We start from the raw sequence: 16964 nt of genomic DNA, 5'->3' as shown, positions 1-16964 counted from the left end.
TGCACAGTCTTGGTTATAAAAAGTTAAAATGCAGTTGGTACTTGACAGTGTGCTGGTGTCTGACATTTCTGGATTGGAAACATGATTTTAGGCTGTGGGTCATACATAGCTTTTTGTATTAACAGTTGTATTTTGTCGTGTTTTTAATAAGCAAAATGATATGCACAAGTTTAATAGAGAGGATGGGATCCAGGACATTTTAACTCCAAAACAGTCTGCAACAGCTGGAAATAGAAGAGGTGTAAAACTGGTTCTAATAAGCCTACTGTGCTAAAAGGCTTTCACCAGACAGGAAAATGGCACTGCTCCTTAGTGCCGCTGTGAGTGTGTTCAGTGCTGGGCAGAGCATTGCAGTGTCAGTGCGTTATGTGCGTTCTGCCTCAGATGCCCAGTCTGGTGTCTGAAGGACTGCAGTATTTGTTAATTTTTCTCAACTGTTGTGTGTGGTTGAAATAGTTGTTTGGAATACCATTCTCTGAAATGCCCTGGATGTTTTCCAGATACCAAGAGAGAAACATTCCTGCTGTGAAAATCCTGGGTCATGTCTTCATTGCTGAAACAGGTGTTATTACTACACTGATACTGCAATCTTGATGTGAAATTCCTGATAGAGTCAGTGCAATTCTGTGCAGCTTATGAAATCTTGGGTGAGGAGTGAAATAATGCCGCTGACTTTTTACTTGATGTAAAATTTCCAGTTATCCTCGGGCACCTTTACATTAAAATGGCTATCTCAATGGAAAATTTACATCTTTCTCTTTAGCAATGAAGGCATAGCCAAGAAGTGCAAATGAAGGGTGGAGAAAGACAATATGGTGCATGAAGCAGGATGAGGATGATCAGATCACTCATGGCCATACATTGCTGGAGTTAGTTTTGTTATAGTATAAATTAATGCATTTTGTTCTGTCCTCCATGATACTGCTTCCTTGTGTAATGCTTACAAGCTCGTGCCCTTCCTTCTGCAGAAATCCTGTTGCTGTTTATCAGAAATCCTATTTCTTATTTGCAGTATACCTTGTCTAGGCTGCAAAGGAATGGGAGATTTGGGGTGGCTGAGATAATTCCTAAATCATTCATCACAGTAAAATCTATGCCTTTTGTTAAAAAAAAAAAAAATTGCAAGGTAGCTTGAGGTATGAAAAAATATCAGTTACGTTGTCTGGAAAAAGACCACTGGCTATGGTTCTACTGTGGTCCTGATTAGTATGCTGGGCTCTTGCCTTGGATGTGCTGCGGACTACGTGACCCTTAATCCTGGTCCTCTGTGGGTTTCCTTTCATTCTTTGCCTTGTGTTTCTGGACAGCAAGTTTGTCAGCTGTGACAGTCCTTCCCAGTGTGCCCACATGGAGTCTTTCAGGGTGCAAATCACAATTTGGCTTGTAGGTGTCTCCATAGTATGAATGACCACAGTTCATGTTGTGTAAAGTTTGTTGTTTTCTTTTTTTTTCTTTCCCCACCGTGTTTCTCTGCAGAGACAAATTTGACTTTCTTCTGATCTCCCCTTAACCCCTTTTAAAATGAATTTCAGGGTTTTTTTAGACATTCATTTCCTTTTTTGTTTGGGAAAGGCAGATATGTTGGGTTAAAAAAATAATAAGGCTTGGCTGTTTATTCAGGTGGGAAATCATGTAGAAGAAAAAGGAAGAATTAAGTCTTGAAATGACCTGGGAAGAAAACAATATTTTTTTTTTCTTTTTATATCTTATCTCTTTCTGGAGTTAACCTGGTGTCAAAGTTAATGTGCACCATGCTTTTCTAGTACCTCTCCTGCTTTATATTTCTGTAATATGAGAGTATCCTACAACATTTTGGCAGCTTCTCTTGCCTATGCAGTGCAGACAGTTAATTTCTTTTGCCACTAAGATGTTATTGAGACTCACATGAAAATTTCAAGAGGCAGATAAGGTTAACTTGAAAAATAGGTGATAATTTGTCCTAGCTCTACGTGGAAATACTTAAAAATCTTTAGTTTTGGAGTTTGTGCATGGCTAGGTTTATGCCTAAAGCATAGGAGCACAGGAGACCTGTGCATACCAATGTATTCTTCATAAGCACAAAACCTCTTCTAAAGCACCTTCCCCTGAGCACTGTGTGGACAAGACACATAAGAGAAGGTGCTCTGCAGGTCTGTCTGCAATATTCTGTCTGCAGCTGAGCTGGGCAAAGAAGTTGCCTTATCGATTTTTTTAAAAATCTGTATGCCTTTTGAAACCAAGATCCTTTTGACACAATCAGCTCAAGGAAAGCAACTGTGTGTACAGTCAAAAGGGCAGATTTCAGGACACCAAAACACCTGTGGCCTAGTAGGAGATAGGGGGGGTTGGGGAGTATCATGCCACTGGGGAGGGGCAGGAATGGCTGGCCAATTCAGACAGCAGAACAAGCCCCATCTGACCCAGCCCAAAGCAAAGGGCATATTTAAATCAAGATCTCTCCTAACACAGTGTAGCTGCAGTTTGATTTGCACAGTTCCTGGTTTTTTTTTCAGTTTTACAGCCTTGTCTTGGTGCACCACATCAGCACATTCTTAATATTGTTTTTAGTCTCTTTTTTGGGTTCCTCATCCTTGATTATACACCACAGTATCAATAGATGCATGTCACACAATTCTGCAGATGCCAAGGAAAGTGACCAGTTAATAATCTTGAGCGGTAATTAGTTGTAAAAACAACAAAACAAAAATGTTAAACAGCTCCTGTGTAACTTACCTTTTAAAGCCCCAAATTTCCATTGCCTCTCAGGTTTTCTTAATTTTTAAATAATTATCTAGACTCAAAACCTTTTCCAAAATCCATATGAGGTATTCTGGGGCTGAATTCTAAAACATGTTTCCTGTCTTTCGCATACAAACTACCAGTCTATAAATTTAGGCACAGAACTAATGCAATCTGCTTTCTTTTGACTATTATCAACACTTCTTCAAATGTGGTGAGTCTTTTATTCTGGAGGATTTGAGCTGACAACTGTGTTTTCTGGAAATGTCCTTAAATTCTATGTTGTGGAGAGACAAATAACATAGATGATTATTTTATGTTTCTTCAGCTAAGCTACCAGAAGATCTTCTTTTTTGTAGTTCCATCAGTACAAACACTCCAGATAACTTGCATGACAAATATTGACCTTAAAAAGATAAAAGGAGCCATAAGGAATTGATTTGGTTGCATCAATGTTCTTGGCTAAAGCAGAGTCATCTTCTGCAAGGAGTGATCTGCAAAGCTTGGAACAGGTTGTTCTGTTTATTTGCTGCCTTCAAGGTGGTATATTTGGTATTACCAGTGATATAAGTACAAGCACAAGGTTACAGATTTCATTATCTGATATAACCTTTTTCACCTCATCCTCTTTTTTCCCTCCTTCCTAACAAGCTCTCACAAAACCTAGTTCTTGAATATTTGACAGGAACGTAGTCTGCACAAAAATCAGAAGTTGTGTCTACAACTTGGCACTAAAATCTTCTCTTAACTTTACACCCTCTAAAGCTCAGTATCATGTAGCAGGTTCCATTTAACAAGGTGGTTTTATTTGGGAATAATCTTAACTGTTAGAAGAAAACCATGGCAAATTGTGGAACCTACATTTGAGACTTGACTGCACTTTTGTTCCAATGAGTAACATTTGTCAGCAGCTGAATCCAGCACATGCTATTTCTGAGTCTCTTTTTCTGCAATTTGCAAATACAGTACATATTGTACCTTTGGTGGAAATAGAAATAAAATATCTGTTTTTCAGCTTCCTAAAGATTTGTGTTTTTTGGAGTTAACATAACATCTGGAACTGGAACGAAAAATTGGAAACAATTCAGATCAGAAACAAGCATACCTTTGTCAAGCCTGTATTTGTTTAAGTCCTGGATAAAATTTGCAAGCCAAATTTTCCAAATTATGTAGAACTGCTATTTTATCCATTAAAAGTTTGGAACCCTCATCACTATGTAATCTACTATTATTGGCCAGACAGCTGTCTGCCAAACCAAGGAGGAATACTGAAAAAGAAAAAACAACAGAAAAGAACCTTGCTCCCATTTGACATCCAGAATCTAAAAAGGGGACACTGCAGGGTTTTTTTTTCCATTTGTGGATTGACCTGAACTGTTGTTCCCAGAAAAAGTCATGTTTAGATGTTCAAGGAAGTCACCCTTTTGTCCACATTTTTCTAAACCGGTTTATGCAGAAGTAGGACAAATCTTCAGTTTCCTCTGCAATTTTAAAATTGTGGAGCATATCGTGGGGGTGGGGGGAAATCCACACCTATTACATTTAGAATAACAACAGGAAAATTGTTGCTATGTACTCTGCATCACAGAATGTGAAACATCCACGTATATTTTTTCCTGTCACATCCCCCAACCCTATTTTTAAGCACTGCCTTCGGCACTTACCCATTTTGGCAAAGCTCAACAGCAGTATTGTGTAAGAGACTACTTCAGTGCCACTTCTGCTTATTCTAAAATCAGAAAATACCAGAAATCTCAATGGACAGGCTGTATCCCACTTTTGTGGGTACAAGCAGAGTGCCATATTAATTCTCACAAAGAAAACTGCCATGAGTCCTGTGTGGAATATGGTGAACGTTGTTATGGAATTGGAGCGATTGTTGGTGAAGCTAATGGTATTAGGCAAAATGCAGGTATGTACTTTAAAGAATCCTTAATCAAAATGTGAAACCTCACTGACAGAACAATGAACCTGCTGTTGAAGTGAATGTGCCTGTGATAAGAATCTCTCTTTCTATGATGATACCTTGTCAGTGACTTGCTGAGTGATTTGTCTCAGAACATGGTTGTCAGAGACTTCTGAACTGAGTTTCTGGCAGAGGTAGGGGCACTATGGGCTTTTGCATGAGAAACACTACAAAGCAATACTCCTCTTCCTTCAGTGCAAGTAATTTGTCATTAAAGGTTACCTGTACCATTAGTTTTCTTGGCCCAGGGTTATAAACTAAATGCTTACAGCATCTTCCAGTCTATGTGCAGCAGCACATAGACCATAGCTTTGTACAGCTGCAGGAGGTGAACATCCAGTGCAGTAGTCTGTGATGGCTCTGCAGAAGTTGCGTGGTACATCTTGAAATAGCAGGTGGTGTGTGGGAACTGTGACAGCCTTCCTTGTGTCACACTGTTCTTAATTTAATGCCGAAGAGGACTGGAGGCTGGCTGTGGTGCTAGTGGGTCACCCATGTGTGTGTGATGGGTCTCTGCTTTCCAATTCCTCTGTTCTGATGCCGTGTTGGACTCAAACATCCCAATGCAGACCTGTGAAGTACTGCTGCCTACTTGTTCTTAGAGAAGGGAAGTTTTCACTTTCTTGTGAGGTTTACTGTTTTCATTTAGAGTGGGATTTTTGGTATACCTTGGGAGCTTTGACCATCATCATTGAAGTTTGATGGAAATTGTCCATTTAAGCTCCCTTGGAGTTCAGTGCAGGTTCTAATCTCCAACCAGGACCAAACTCAAAAGCTGACTTGTGAGATTAAAGAATGCTTAGTTTAGCAGCCATGTTCAAAGTACTAGTTTCCAGAGCTCATTGGTGGTGTCTGTCTGAAGCCAATTCCCTGATCCCCAGTAGATGGTATATTTGTATTTTAGCTGTCATGTGTGTTGTGGTTCTTAAATAGGAAATTGCAGCAGAAGCCACAGAAGAACAAACAAGTGGTTGTGAACGGTATACTGCTTTTGGGAAAATCTCATGTATATTTTAACCTCTGTAAAAAGCTCAGCTTAGAACTTTCCTGAGGTCAGGAAGATGTGGGGGTTCAGGCTGCAGATATTTTATCTGCTTAACATTAGCTAGTCAGGATTGCATGAGGCTCCAATCCTCAAAACTGTTTGGCTGAACACCAGTTGTGCATTGCACAGAGAGAGATTGCCAAGAACCAGTTTTGCAATAATGTTTAGAAATTTCCGCTAACAATACAGACCAAATAAAACTTGCTTTATGATCTAGTGAATCATGTTCTTCTCTAAATGTTTAAAGTGCTTGCAAGGCTTATCTGATGAATATCTCATTGTAAGTTGATGTGTCCCCAAATCACAGCTGATATTTTGGGTTTTGTTTAGTTTTTCTGGGGATTTTTAAGTACGTTCTGTGTGCTGCTTGGTGGTCCTTGTAGTGTTGTCAGCTCACATGGGCTTGCCTGTCGTCCTTTCCAGCTGCTAAAGCTGTGTTAGAAGATGAAATATGCTGTCCGATGTAACCAATTGCAGTATTTGCTACAGCAGTACTAAGGGCAGTCTGAGAGAGCCATTGCCTGGTGTGCCAGAAGAGGCATTTGTGTGGTGTGCTTAATGGGTGGTCTTGGGAAAAGAGAGAGAGTTTGAGAAACACTCCTTTTAAATAATGTATCCACATAAAAGTGGTCTTGAACACATACGGCTTGCTTCCAGGATCTGCTGAGGTGCAAGTGCACTGAAATACGCACACTGAATCCACTAACTTGGCTTTTTTGACGTGTGAATTTTTTTTACTTGAAGTAAGTAATATAACCAGAAACAGGACAGAAGAATAATGAACTAATAAGTTGAGAGCATGTTGTTGGATATTTTAAAAATATTTAATTGCCACCCAGCTAAGTAGAACAAATCCTAAATTTCATTATTTGCGTAAAACACCTTTGCTGGACTTCTTCGGAGCATGCTCTTCAGGGACGTACTTCGGCATCTCTTGGCCAAGGGAAATGAACTAATTTTGGCCAGTGGAGATGAAATGGTATATAATCAGTGCTATATTTTGTTGTTACTGCTAACATTATTATTTAAAAACTAGGCTGCCAAACAAAACCAGTGGTCTGAAGTAACTCTCATCCTCCTAAAACCCTGTTATTATTGTGTGTGTGGGAACCCTATGCAATGCGAAAAATATAACAAGATCTTCAAAAGACTTGCTGCTTGTTTATTTAAAAAATAAAACAAAAGTAGCTCAAAGTTTATTTAACAATATTTTACCATTACTATTTGATAAAGCTACTAAATTAATCTGTTTCAGGAGGGCAACAGAAACAGTGATGTGAGTTACTGGAAAGTTCAAAACTATGTTGTGTAAGACCTGGCATAAACACACCTTAATCAAGATTTTCAGTGAAGCAGTGTGGGGAGTTCAGTCCATGGAGCTCATTTTTAAATTTTTTTTTTTAAATATTTTAAATTAGTTTTTGATTTCAAGACACATAAAAGAAACTACTTTCTTGAGGCAGGAATTAACTGTACAAAAACCATACCTGAGGAATGGCTATCCAACTGCTACACCTTTTGCAAGCAGTTTTGTGGCTTCTGTAGTGTGCTCCAGTATCTTCAGAACATGTTCCTCTCTGTATTGTGTCTGCATTCTCTTCCCCATCAAGGAAAGCCACTAAAGCCTAACCTGATCTAGTTTCTTCAGTGTGTTCTTTCTCCATTGGCGAAGAAAAAATGCACTTCAGCCTCTCATAAAAGTGTTTGCTGATTGGTCTGTTTTACTATAATTTTATCTCACAGCCTTCCCAGCTCCTCTTCTTGATGAGAACAAGCTTCATATGTTTTCTAAACCCACTTAAACCTTTTTTATATACTTTCTGTGGACCCTTTCCGGCTTGCTGCTGCTAAACAAGATGTCCTTTAAACTTGCATAATTTATTTACATAACCCACTTCCAAATATATTTGTGGCTAAAGCCATGTCACTTCTTGTAGGTACATTAGTGGATGAACAGCCTTGCTTCTATTTTAGCCTGATAGCAAACAGACCTGAGCCCTGAGATCTTGTCTGTCTTGTGGTATTCAAGATAATACTTAGCATATCTAAACAAAACTTTTGCCAAATACACTTCATAATATGGGATATTAGCGTGGATTGGATTACTACACACAGTTGTATGCCTGGTGTGACCATGTGAATAATTTAAAATATAGGCTGGTAAAGAGGAAAGTTTACAAAAAATACTGGCTGTACACAATGTGTATAAATGTATGATATTCTTAGTGGTCTCATCCTGGATTTCAGACCTTGATTCTAAGTTAAATCAGATAAATTGGAAATGAATCCTCCTTATTTGATACCAGAACACCTCATAGTTTGGAAAGCAAAATTCCTATCAAATGGATTGAACAGGAGGGTTAGAGGAATGGGATGTAATTTGGAGGAGTGTATTTTCCTCTTCAAGTACTGCTATAAACCAGCCATCACTGAGAGGATCAGCTCACAGAGAGGAGAAGTCTTAGCCATTCAGGAATGAAAAGCTGAGTGCATCACTGAGCCTTTTGTTGGAATATCTTCAAGTGCCTTACTTGAGCATGAGTGGCTTCACTGCAGCCCTTTGAGATAATTAATAGCAGAAGGAAGGGTATGTTTGTAGCAGGAGGAATGAGTTTTACAAATTGTTGGGCTGAAATTCCTGTTTAAGTTCTTTGCTAAAGGGGAAGAAATGTGAGTGAAACCAAGGAGTCCTGTTTTTTTTTTGTTTTTTGTTTTTTTTTTTAGTCTTGTGTCCTAAAACTGCTACCACCTACCTTTGTGTTGGAGCAAGAATATTCTGTAATTTAGTTATTACACTGGGAATTCACTTTATTTTCAATAATGTGTTTTGAGGATGACAGCCATAGCCCTGTGTTCTTCAGAGGACTCTACCAGGCAAGCTGAAACTTGGGTTGAGTATGTGCAGTTAGTACAGGAAGATCAACATTCAATCTTATCTTTTTGAAATTGATGATTTCCCAGCACAGGAAGGACATTGACCTGCTGCAGAGTCCAGAGGGGGGCACCAAGATGATTAGAGGGATGGAGGACCACTCCTACAAGGAAAGGCAGTGAAAATTGGGGTTGTTCAACATGGAGAAAAGAAGGCATTGAGTTGACCTAGCTGTACCTGAAGGGGCCTACAAGCAAGATGGAGAGAGACTTTTTATGAGAATATGTAGTGACAGAACGAAGAGGAATGATTTCAAACTGAAAGAGAGTGGGCTTAGATTGGATATTAAGCAGAAAATTCTTTACTGTGAGTGGTGAGACCTGCAACAGATTGCCCAGAGAAGCTGTGGGTGCCCCATCCCTGTCAGTGTTCAAGGCCAGGCTGGATGAGGCTTTGAGCAACCTATTCAAAGGTCTCCCTTCCCATGGCAGGGGGGATTTGAAGATAGATGCTCTTTAAGGTCTCTTCCAATCCAAACTGTTCTGTGATTCTATGACATCCAAGGTCTAAGCCTCCATATGCTCCAGAGAGTTAGAGCTGGACAAGAGGGATGACTTTGTGTTGTAGAAGTGGTTTCCTCAATTAATTTATGGCTTAGGACCCTACTTACACAGTCTTGTTTCTGCATAGCAGCTATTTTTAAATGTAGAGAGCTGATGCATGCTAATTCCATATCCTGCCTAAGTGTTTCCATAACATGGTGCAGCCTTGGGTGCAAAAGTTTTGACATGTTTGTTTTTTACCATCTTGCATGCCTGTGGTAGGGGTGTGTGGTGTTTTTTTGCTCTTTGGTAATAAATGTTTCTGCGGTTTGGGACATTGACTGCTGCAAGAATTATGCTATTCTCTCTGTCCAGCAGTACAGATGGCTTAACCACAGAGGTCTCCATTGCAATTGTCCTGTTAAGGTTTGAAATAATATTTAAAATATAAGTTGGTGCACATGCTGTAATTTTGGATGGCTATTTTCGCTTGTATGCTTATTAAAATGAGACCCTTGTTTTATGTTGTGTGCCAGGTTCCCAAGATCCTCAGTTGCTTTTCTTAAAATCACAGTTAAACCTTTCCATGAACTTCAGCCTAGTTAACCAGTTTAAGAACTGGTAAGTTAGGCTTTTCTCCTGTGCTATTCATAGGATTTGTGTTTGTTCTGTGCTTCTGGTGCTTTCAAGGGTAGAAATCACGCATGTGCCTCAGTATTCTCATGTCTTTCTATTTTGGCTTTAAGGGGAAGGAGACAAAATGTAGGCATGTCAACAAGTATGAAGCAGTAGTATAAATATAACTTTTTTAAACTCTTGCTCAACTTGTCTTAGAAGTGTTGCGGCTTTGCAAAAAACCAACAACTGATGACAAATACACTGTTAATTATCACTCATGATCATCTTGGTCTTAATATGTATGTTGAGCCCTGTCAAACTGGTTTTTAGAAAGCCATTATTGAAACTAATAGTAAAGACCATATAGTGCATTTTTAAGTTGTTTGTTCCATGTCAGTTTACTGAGGCTAACAGTAAACAGGTACCCCTGAAGCACTTAATAAAATTCAAGTGCTCTAAATGGACACAATTAAAGCAATGAAAGTTGGTGACTGAATTCAGAAATTGATACTGTTTATGGTGGTCAACCAGATAACTTAAGACTAGATGATTTGTACGCTTTTGTATAACTTATGTCTGCACAAAACAACTTTTTTGATGCAGGTGAAACAATTAAAATTTAGTAAATGTCCACAGACAAGGAATGAGCATTTAAAGGATCAAAGGCAAAGCTGGAAATTGAACCCTTGCTTGATTCATACCCTGCCTGATCCAGGAGCGTTTCCTTTTGTGCAGTTAATGGACTGACGAGAAGCTCTGTTTTCACACAGTTGTACAATAGGCTTCTGTGTAGGTAGCTCAAGACATTGTCAAGTCAAGGGTGTTTTCCACTTAGCAGAAAACCACAGGAAAATTGGAGGGTTTTTGCACAGAAATAATATTCTTTCTAGAATGAAGTGGTTTTGATCAAGAACTGCCCGATCCAAGTAAGATTGTAGAATTGCTGCAAGAAGAAATTCTGTAACTTTGTGTAGTTCAGGCTGTTATCTCTTTTAGAGTTTATTTGAAAATTTGTGGTATTTCAGGTTTGACTTTTTTTTTTTGTTTTGTCCTAAGACTGTGAACTGCAACTATGTACAGACATTTAAAATATTGCCTATTACGGAAAAATATGAACTGTTCTAATTGTACTGAAAAAGAATACTCTTTTTTTTGTGACTACATTAAAATGTCATTTCAATTGGGTAGTAATAGACTGGATAGAAACAGTTTATCCTCCACATTCAACATTCATCCTTTCACTATTTATTCTTCTATTTCTTCAAAATAGAAATGGTGTTTCCCTTTTCAAGCAATTTGCAGTTGTCAAGAGTATTGCTGATCAAAATAGAGCATAACACTCAGTGTTCCTTTGAATCTCTTAACCTTCTGAACATGGAATAACTTCTCAAGGAAAGGCTATTTCCTCCTGTGAAACAAATAAGCTCATTTGAAGGTTAACGGTAGCCAGTTATTGCTGCTTTTTTTGGATCTCCCCCATCCCTCTCCTTAGAAACTCCTGTTAACTTGCCTTCTGGTTTGCCTTGTCAAGAATTGTGCAGTAAAGATTTAAATGCATCAAGGATAAGTGTTCTGTGGACCATCAAGCCCAGTTCAGGACTGAGAAGACAGCATGATTTAGAAGGAGATTGGTCTTCATATTCTTGAAATGAAGTTTTGATTCTGCTTTCATGTGGGATTCAAAATAAACTTGTACCCTGTATGGGTGGGATGGCCTTGTATCTCTAGATGGTTTATTGATGGCACAGCAAATCAAGTGTTTTGTCAGTGCCATTTGTTTTGATACTTTTGGAGGTTTGTTTCTCATTCTCATGCCTTAAAAACACTGTTGGTTGTAATTTTCTAGAGTATGAATTTATCTTTTGAATTGCTAAACTGTTGAGTTTAGTAATTTTATGAAACTAAATGCTATGTGTGTATCTTTCTAGAAACACATTTGTTGTCTTAGCTGCCTCTTTCAGATTTACTGCTTATTAACTGGGAAATTTGTAAGTTTGAAAAGTTCTGTGAACTTTTCTTGTGACATCTTGGAAATTGTATTTAGTGGAATCTGCAGAGTTACCAGAATTAACTTTGCCTGCTCATGAGCCATCACATTCTGACCTGAAGTGATAAATACAAGACAGTGAAAGTACATTTAGGTAGTTTTCTGACTTTTGCTTTATTTCTTTTATTTGTGTGAGAGACATGGGCTTTCTTCAACAGCATTTTAGGCAAGAATTATTGTAGAGAAGCAGATAACTTTTTTTTTGTTGTTGGACTTTCTGTGTTTTTCTTGTTTGTTTGTTTATTTTCCCACAACCAGTATTGCTTTAAAAGGCCTCTGTAACCATTTTAAAAATAAAATATGAAATAAGAAAAATAGGCTGGTGGGGAGGAATGGAGAAGTGAATATAGTTTTCAGAATCAGAGTTCTGCCTTCTCTTTTTGTCCTTCCCAAAGGAAGTGGACCACTTGTTCTTAAAGGGGAAGCCTGGCCATTTTCAATTATCAGTCAGTTTACAGGAGTGTATAGTGCAGTGAAGTTCAAAACAGTTGCAAGCAGGGCAGTGTGATTTCCCTGCTGGGTGCTCATGGCCAGCATAATGAGGCTGCACTTCAATCAGGACATCTCTGAAGAACCGAAGTGACAGTTAATGCCTTATCTGCCTGCTGCTGCCCCACTGTGTACATCAGCGGGGAAGAAATCCGCTGAAAGGGATGGGGAGCTGGAATAATGTTGATACTGATTGGATTAGACATTTTTCATGTCTGATCTTTAGTTAAGAAGCAGTTGAGTTCCTCTGCTGTTGATTAGACTTGATATTTCAGGTTCATTTTTCCTTTGTAGTAGCATTAATAATGCCTTCAGCATGGAAATGTCTAGATGAAAATCCATCTATTCAGATTCCTCTAAACATGTTTTTGGGACAATATTTTTAAAAAAAATTCTACATAGGCTTTTTTCAGCTTTGATCTTTGTCTGGATGTGGGGCTGGTTTTGTGGGGCAGTGTGCATAACTTGAGAAGGTCTCTGCCCTAAAGAATTTGTGACTTGGAGTCTTCTAACATGAAACTTCTCAAGTGTTCAGATGGTTTGATACAGTGCCACTTAAAACAGACGTGGCTATGGGGAACCAATGAGCTGCAGAGAAGAAAACAAGCACTTGGTATTTTAGACTTTTTTTGTCTGTTTGCAATAACTAACCTGTTGGATTTTCCTGACACTATTCCTAGTATTTTTAAAGATGACTGAGAGAAGGGCTTGGCCAGCCAGCAGAATTAAATAGGAGGGATACTGAGACATCCTTTCTTAACAAGTAATTCTCCTCAAGCTGTATAAACTTTCTTGAGTTAAATATTGTAGAGAAAAAAGATACTAAATCTTCAGTGAAACGTTAATGATAACAATTGGTTCTCTTTGCTGTCCAAGACCCTCATTAAAACCACCAGGTGATGTAAATTACATCAGCATACTCTTCCTTCAAAAGGCAAAATAAAACAATCTCTTTCCTGGCTTAGGGGAGAAAAAAAGATCATGGAGAATAATGATAAAAACTCTGAATTTTTATGCATGTTTTTGAGTTCATCTGAAGTTGAGTTGTATATTCCAGCTGAGGTCCTTGGCCTGCACATAAACACATTAGCTGTTGTCAAGGATGTGCAGAGGCACACACTCTCCAGTGAGAATGTTGGCTTTCAGCCTGCTGCTAAAAGGCCTCAGAACTTGCTTTCTGCGTGTTGTTACTAATTCAGTTGGTTGAACTGAGCTTTTAAACCATGAACACTTAATTTGTTCTAATTTGTCTGTTGTTAGAACAACAGACAAAAGGTGTTGCTGAAGGTATTGTTAAAAAGTCTTGATGTGAACTCCTGACTATGTGGAAGATGCTTCTCACATCCCCTAGATAAAGAACTGGGTCTGCTCTTCCATCTCTCTTTTACACCCCTGTCTGACATAGGGAAGGAAGAGGTTTTTAGATACGGTGACACTTCTGTACTCCCTGCCTTGCCAGTCTGGGAGAAGAAATCCTCTGCCCCATACATAGTCAGCTCTTGAACATCTATAGGTGCCTGTGATGCTAACATGTTTCCATTTTTTCCTTCTGTAGCATCTCCCTTTCTGCTGTTTGCCAACCGGCGGGATGTTCGGCTTGTGGATGCTGGAGGCACGAAGCTGGAGTCCACCGTGGTGGTGAGTGGTTTAGAGGATGCTGCTGCAGTCGACTTCCAGTATTCACAAGGCATTGTTTTCTGGACAGATGTGAGCGAAGAAGCCATCAAGCAAACTTACATTAACCAAACTGGGAACGTGGTGCAGAATGTCATCATTTCTGGTCTGGTTTCCCCGGACGGCCTGGCGTGTGATTGGATTGGGAAAAAACTTTATTGGACGGATTCAGAAACCAATAGGATAGAAGTAGCTAATCTCAATGGAACATCTAGAAAAGTCCTCTTCTGGCAAGACCTTGATCAGCCCAGGGCAATAGCTTTGGATCCGGCTCATGGGTAAATATTAATTTGGCTTAAATGGATATGGTGGTGATTTATGTTACGTTTTTAGTTCTGAAGAGAAAAGGAACACATAGCCTTTTGTTTCACTTAACATTTTCCCCGAGGTATTTTTCTCAAAATCTGTAATTGAACATATGTTTGAGCTTAAATATTTTGTGGCAAGAAATGGCAGCCCAGACCTTGAGCCAAAAAGAAAAATACAGCTAGTTCTTAGGTGCCAAGCCAAATATTCAACCAGTATAATTACCTGGCTTATCCCGTTGCACTTTGGAAAAGTAATTAATTTTCCAAGCATTATTATTATTATTATTATTATTGTTGTTGTTGTTGTTATTATTATTGTTGTTGTTGTTATTATTGTTGTTGTTATTATGATTATTATGATTATTATTCTTATTATTTTTCTCAGTTATCTTGTTTAGTAAGTTAACTTTGATTTTATATGTGATGTCTATTTAATGTAGACAGCAACATGTGCAAGTCTGCATGCGTTGAAACAGGAATTCTCACTTGCTATGCTCTGGTAAACAAAATCAGAGTATTTTTAAGTGATGATGTTGTATAGTAATGTTTGTGCCAGCAAGGAAAAGAATCCAGATGAAACTGTGGATTCTCAATGCTGTACAGTGACCATATTAAGAAGTAGTAAGAGTACAGGCTGCATGTGTCACTCTTAAAAATACTTGTGTATGTGCATGGTTCCTCTCTCCCTCTTCAACCCTCCACAGGGTTTCACATGTCCTTTTTGCTCTCCCTGTGCACAAGAAGTGCTGGTGTTCTGTCCTTTGGGCCTGGCATTTATTGCAGTGATGACTGAAGATGTGCTGTGCTAGATGAACCCTCATGAAAATGAGGAAAGAGAACTCAAGTGCATTTCTCTTGTATGCATGGATCCACACAAGTGAGCTGGTTTGCCACTGATCTGCTGCCATTTTCACAGTGCTTTCTCAGAGATCACTTTACCTTCCTCTAGGGTATAGATAGGTGGGTTTCTTATCTGTAGGTAAATCTGGCATTAACTGGTATTTTCACTGAGTCTTTTCTGTTTGCAAAATGATGCTGAGTTAATGCAAGGGCTTAGTATAAACCATAAAAATAAAGTATTTGGTGGTTTATCCTGCTCTGGGAGATAGACAGTGTCTTGAGAAACTACCTGCTTCAAGTGTGTGAGCAGTGAAAATGGAAACTAGGCAACAGAGGGCAACTTAAGATGACCATGTCAGCACCTTCCATGCCACAGGCTGGAAATTTGGTTGTTTTTGCAGTGTTTCCTGCATAAAATTTTCCAGATGAATGTGAGGTGTTACAGGTACATTTATGATTAATACATAAAGGGCATACAAAGGCTAAACGAAACTGTGTGTACCCAAAGAAACAAAATCCTTAGTTTTGTTGATACATCAAATGCTGGAGCTGCTGGTATCCTTCAGATAATGGCTAGAAAGGTGCAGACATTACCAGTGAAAGGGGAAGTGGAGTGACTTTGTTGGGCCGAAGGACTTCTCCAGTGGGGTCCTTATCCTCTTAATCCTGCCTTCCTTACAGATGCCTTTAGGTGAAAGGAATTCTCCCCACAGCAAATTGTTGTATAGAGGTGTTTTAAATAAATTAACAGGAATCCTGTTGTATCCTAACAGCAAGTAATCTATGCAGAATTAATTAATGTTGATTAATTAGATGTAGAGTTCAGTAGTATATTTAAAGAGAGAATATGATGTTAAATTGAGTATTTCATGGTGAGGTGGATTACAGAGAGTGGTATGGCACTTTGCATGAAATGCCAATGCCAGGTTTACTTCTCATAAGTGGATGCAGTTCCTTGCCTTTTGACTGATTCTTTAAGTGTTGAATTAAAGACAGGTTTGCCTGAAAAACTAATATATTAAACTTTAAATAAAATTTTAAAAATCAGACATCACATATATTTGTGGAATAAAACATTCAGGTTTGCTTTTACAACCACATCATTTCACCTGGTAGTTCTGAAGTATTTCCTAGGTGCATCTGTGAAATGGTGATTTTGGCACAGCAGGCTTTGGGGTTGAGCTCACATAGAACCAAGTGTTCCTTGTTCCAGGTATTCTCAGGCTAAGAAAAGTGGGTGCCAGTAGGAGAAAAAAAACACTTATTAATAGCTTTTTATTTGTCTTTGTTAATAAGTTTTTGAAATCAGGTGGCTAATGCTGTTCCTACAACTGTCAGAACCGTATTAGATTAGAGCACCTGAGTAAGTTTGTGGGATTTTTTTTCTGAATCATGAAATGTGATGAAGTTCAGACTAGGGTTCTTAAAACTGGTTGAGGCAATCTGTCAGTGGCTAGTCATTTGCTTTCAGTTGGAAGAGGTTCCAAACCGAAACCATTCCATAGATGTGATTTTGTCTTTTTAGCAGTTTCTACTAGAGAAGTGTGGGTGGGAAGCTTAGAAAATGAGGAAGAAAACTTCATTAGTCAACTTTGGTTTCCAGAGGCAAAATGGGACAAATAAGCAGATTGCAAATGCTTAGCCGATACTATTAGTACCCAAACATGGGTTTGTCTAGAAGGCTCCAAGTCAAACAAATCTGATTTCTCTCGAGATAATAACATGTTGTGCAGAATGTTGTCTTTTAGCTTTAGTAAGGCTGTTCTGCAGAGGTGGATGGAAGACTTTGTGTTGGGGTGTTTGCAGTGGAGTGTTATACCCACAGTGGTGTTTGCTTAATAAGTA

The 16964-nt window shown here is 38.7% G+C and overlaps 1 protein-coding gene across 1 annotated transcript in view; it reads left to right on the top strand.

Annotated features, from left to right (window-relative positions):
• Window positions 1-16964, top strand: part of LRP5 (LDL receptor related protein 5) — a 124656-nt gene that overhangs the window by 16388 nt on the left and 91304 nt on the right. The window contains exon 2 of the mRNA XM_053945411.1: window positions 13853-14249. Coding sequence (XP_053801386.1) covers window positions 13853-14249 — 397 coding nt within the window. The remainder of the gene's footprint in view (window positions 1-13852; window positions 14250-16964) is intronic.

The sequence above is a fragment of the Vidua chalybeata genome, chromosome 6 (genome assembly GCF_026979565.1).
Source record: "Vidua chalybeata isolate OUT-0048 chromosome 6, bVidCha1 merged haplotype, whole genome shotgun sequence".
NCBI classification, from domain to species: Eukaryota; Metazoa; Chordata; class Aves; order Passeriformes; family Viduidae; genus Vidua; species Vidua chalybeata.
Note: the sequence above shows the minus strand (reverse complement) of the source record. Positions and strands in the feature narration are given on the sequence as shown.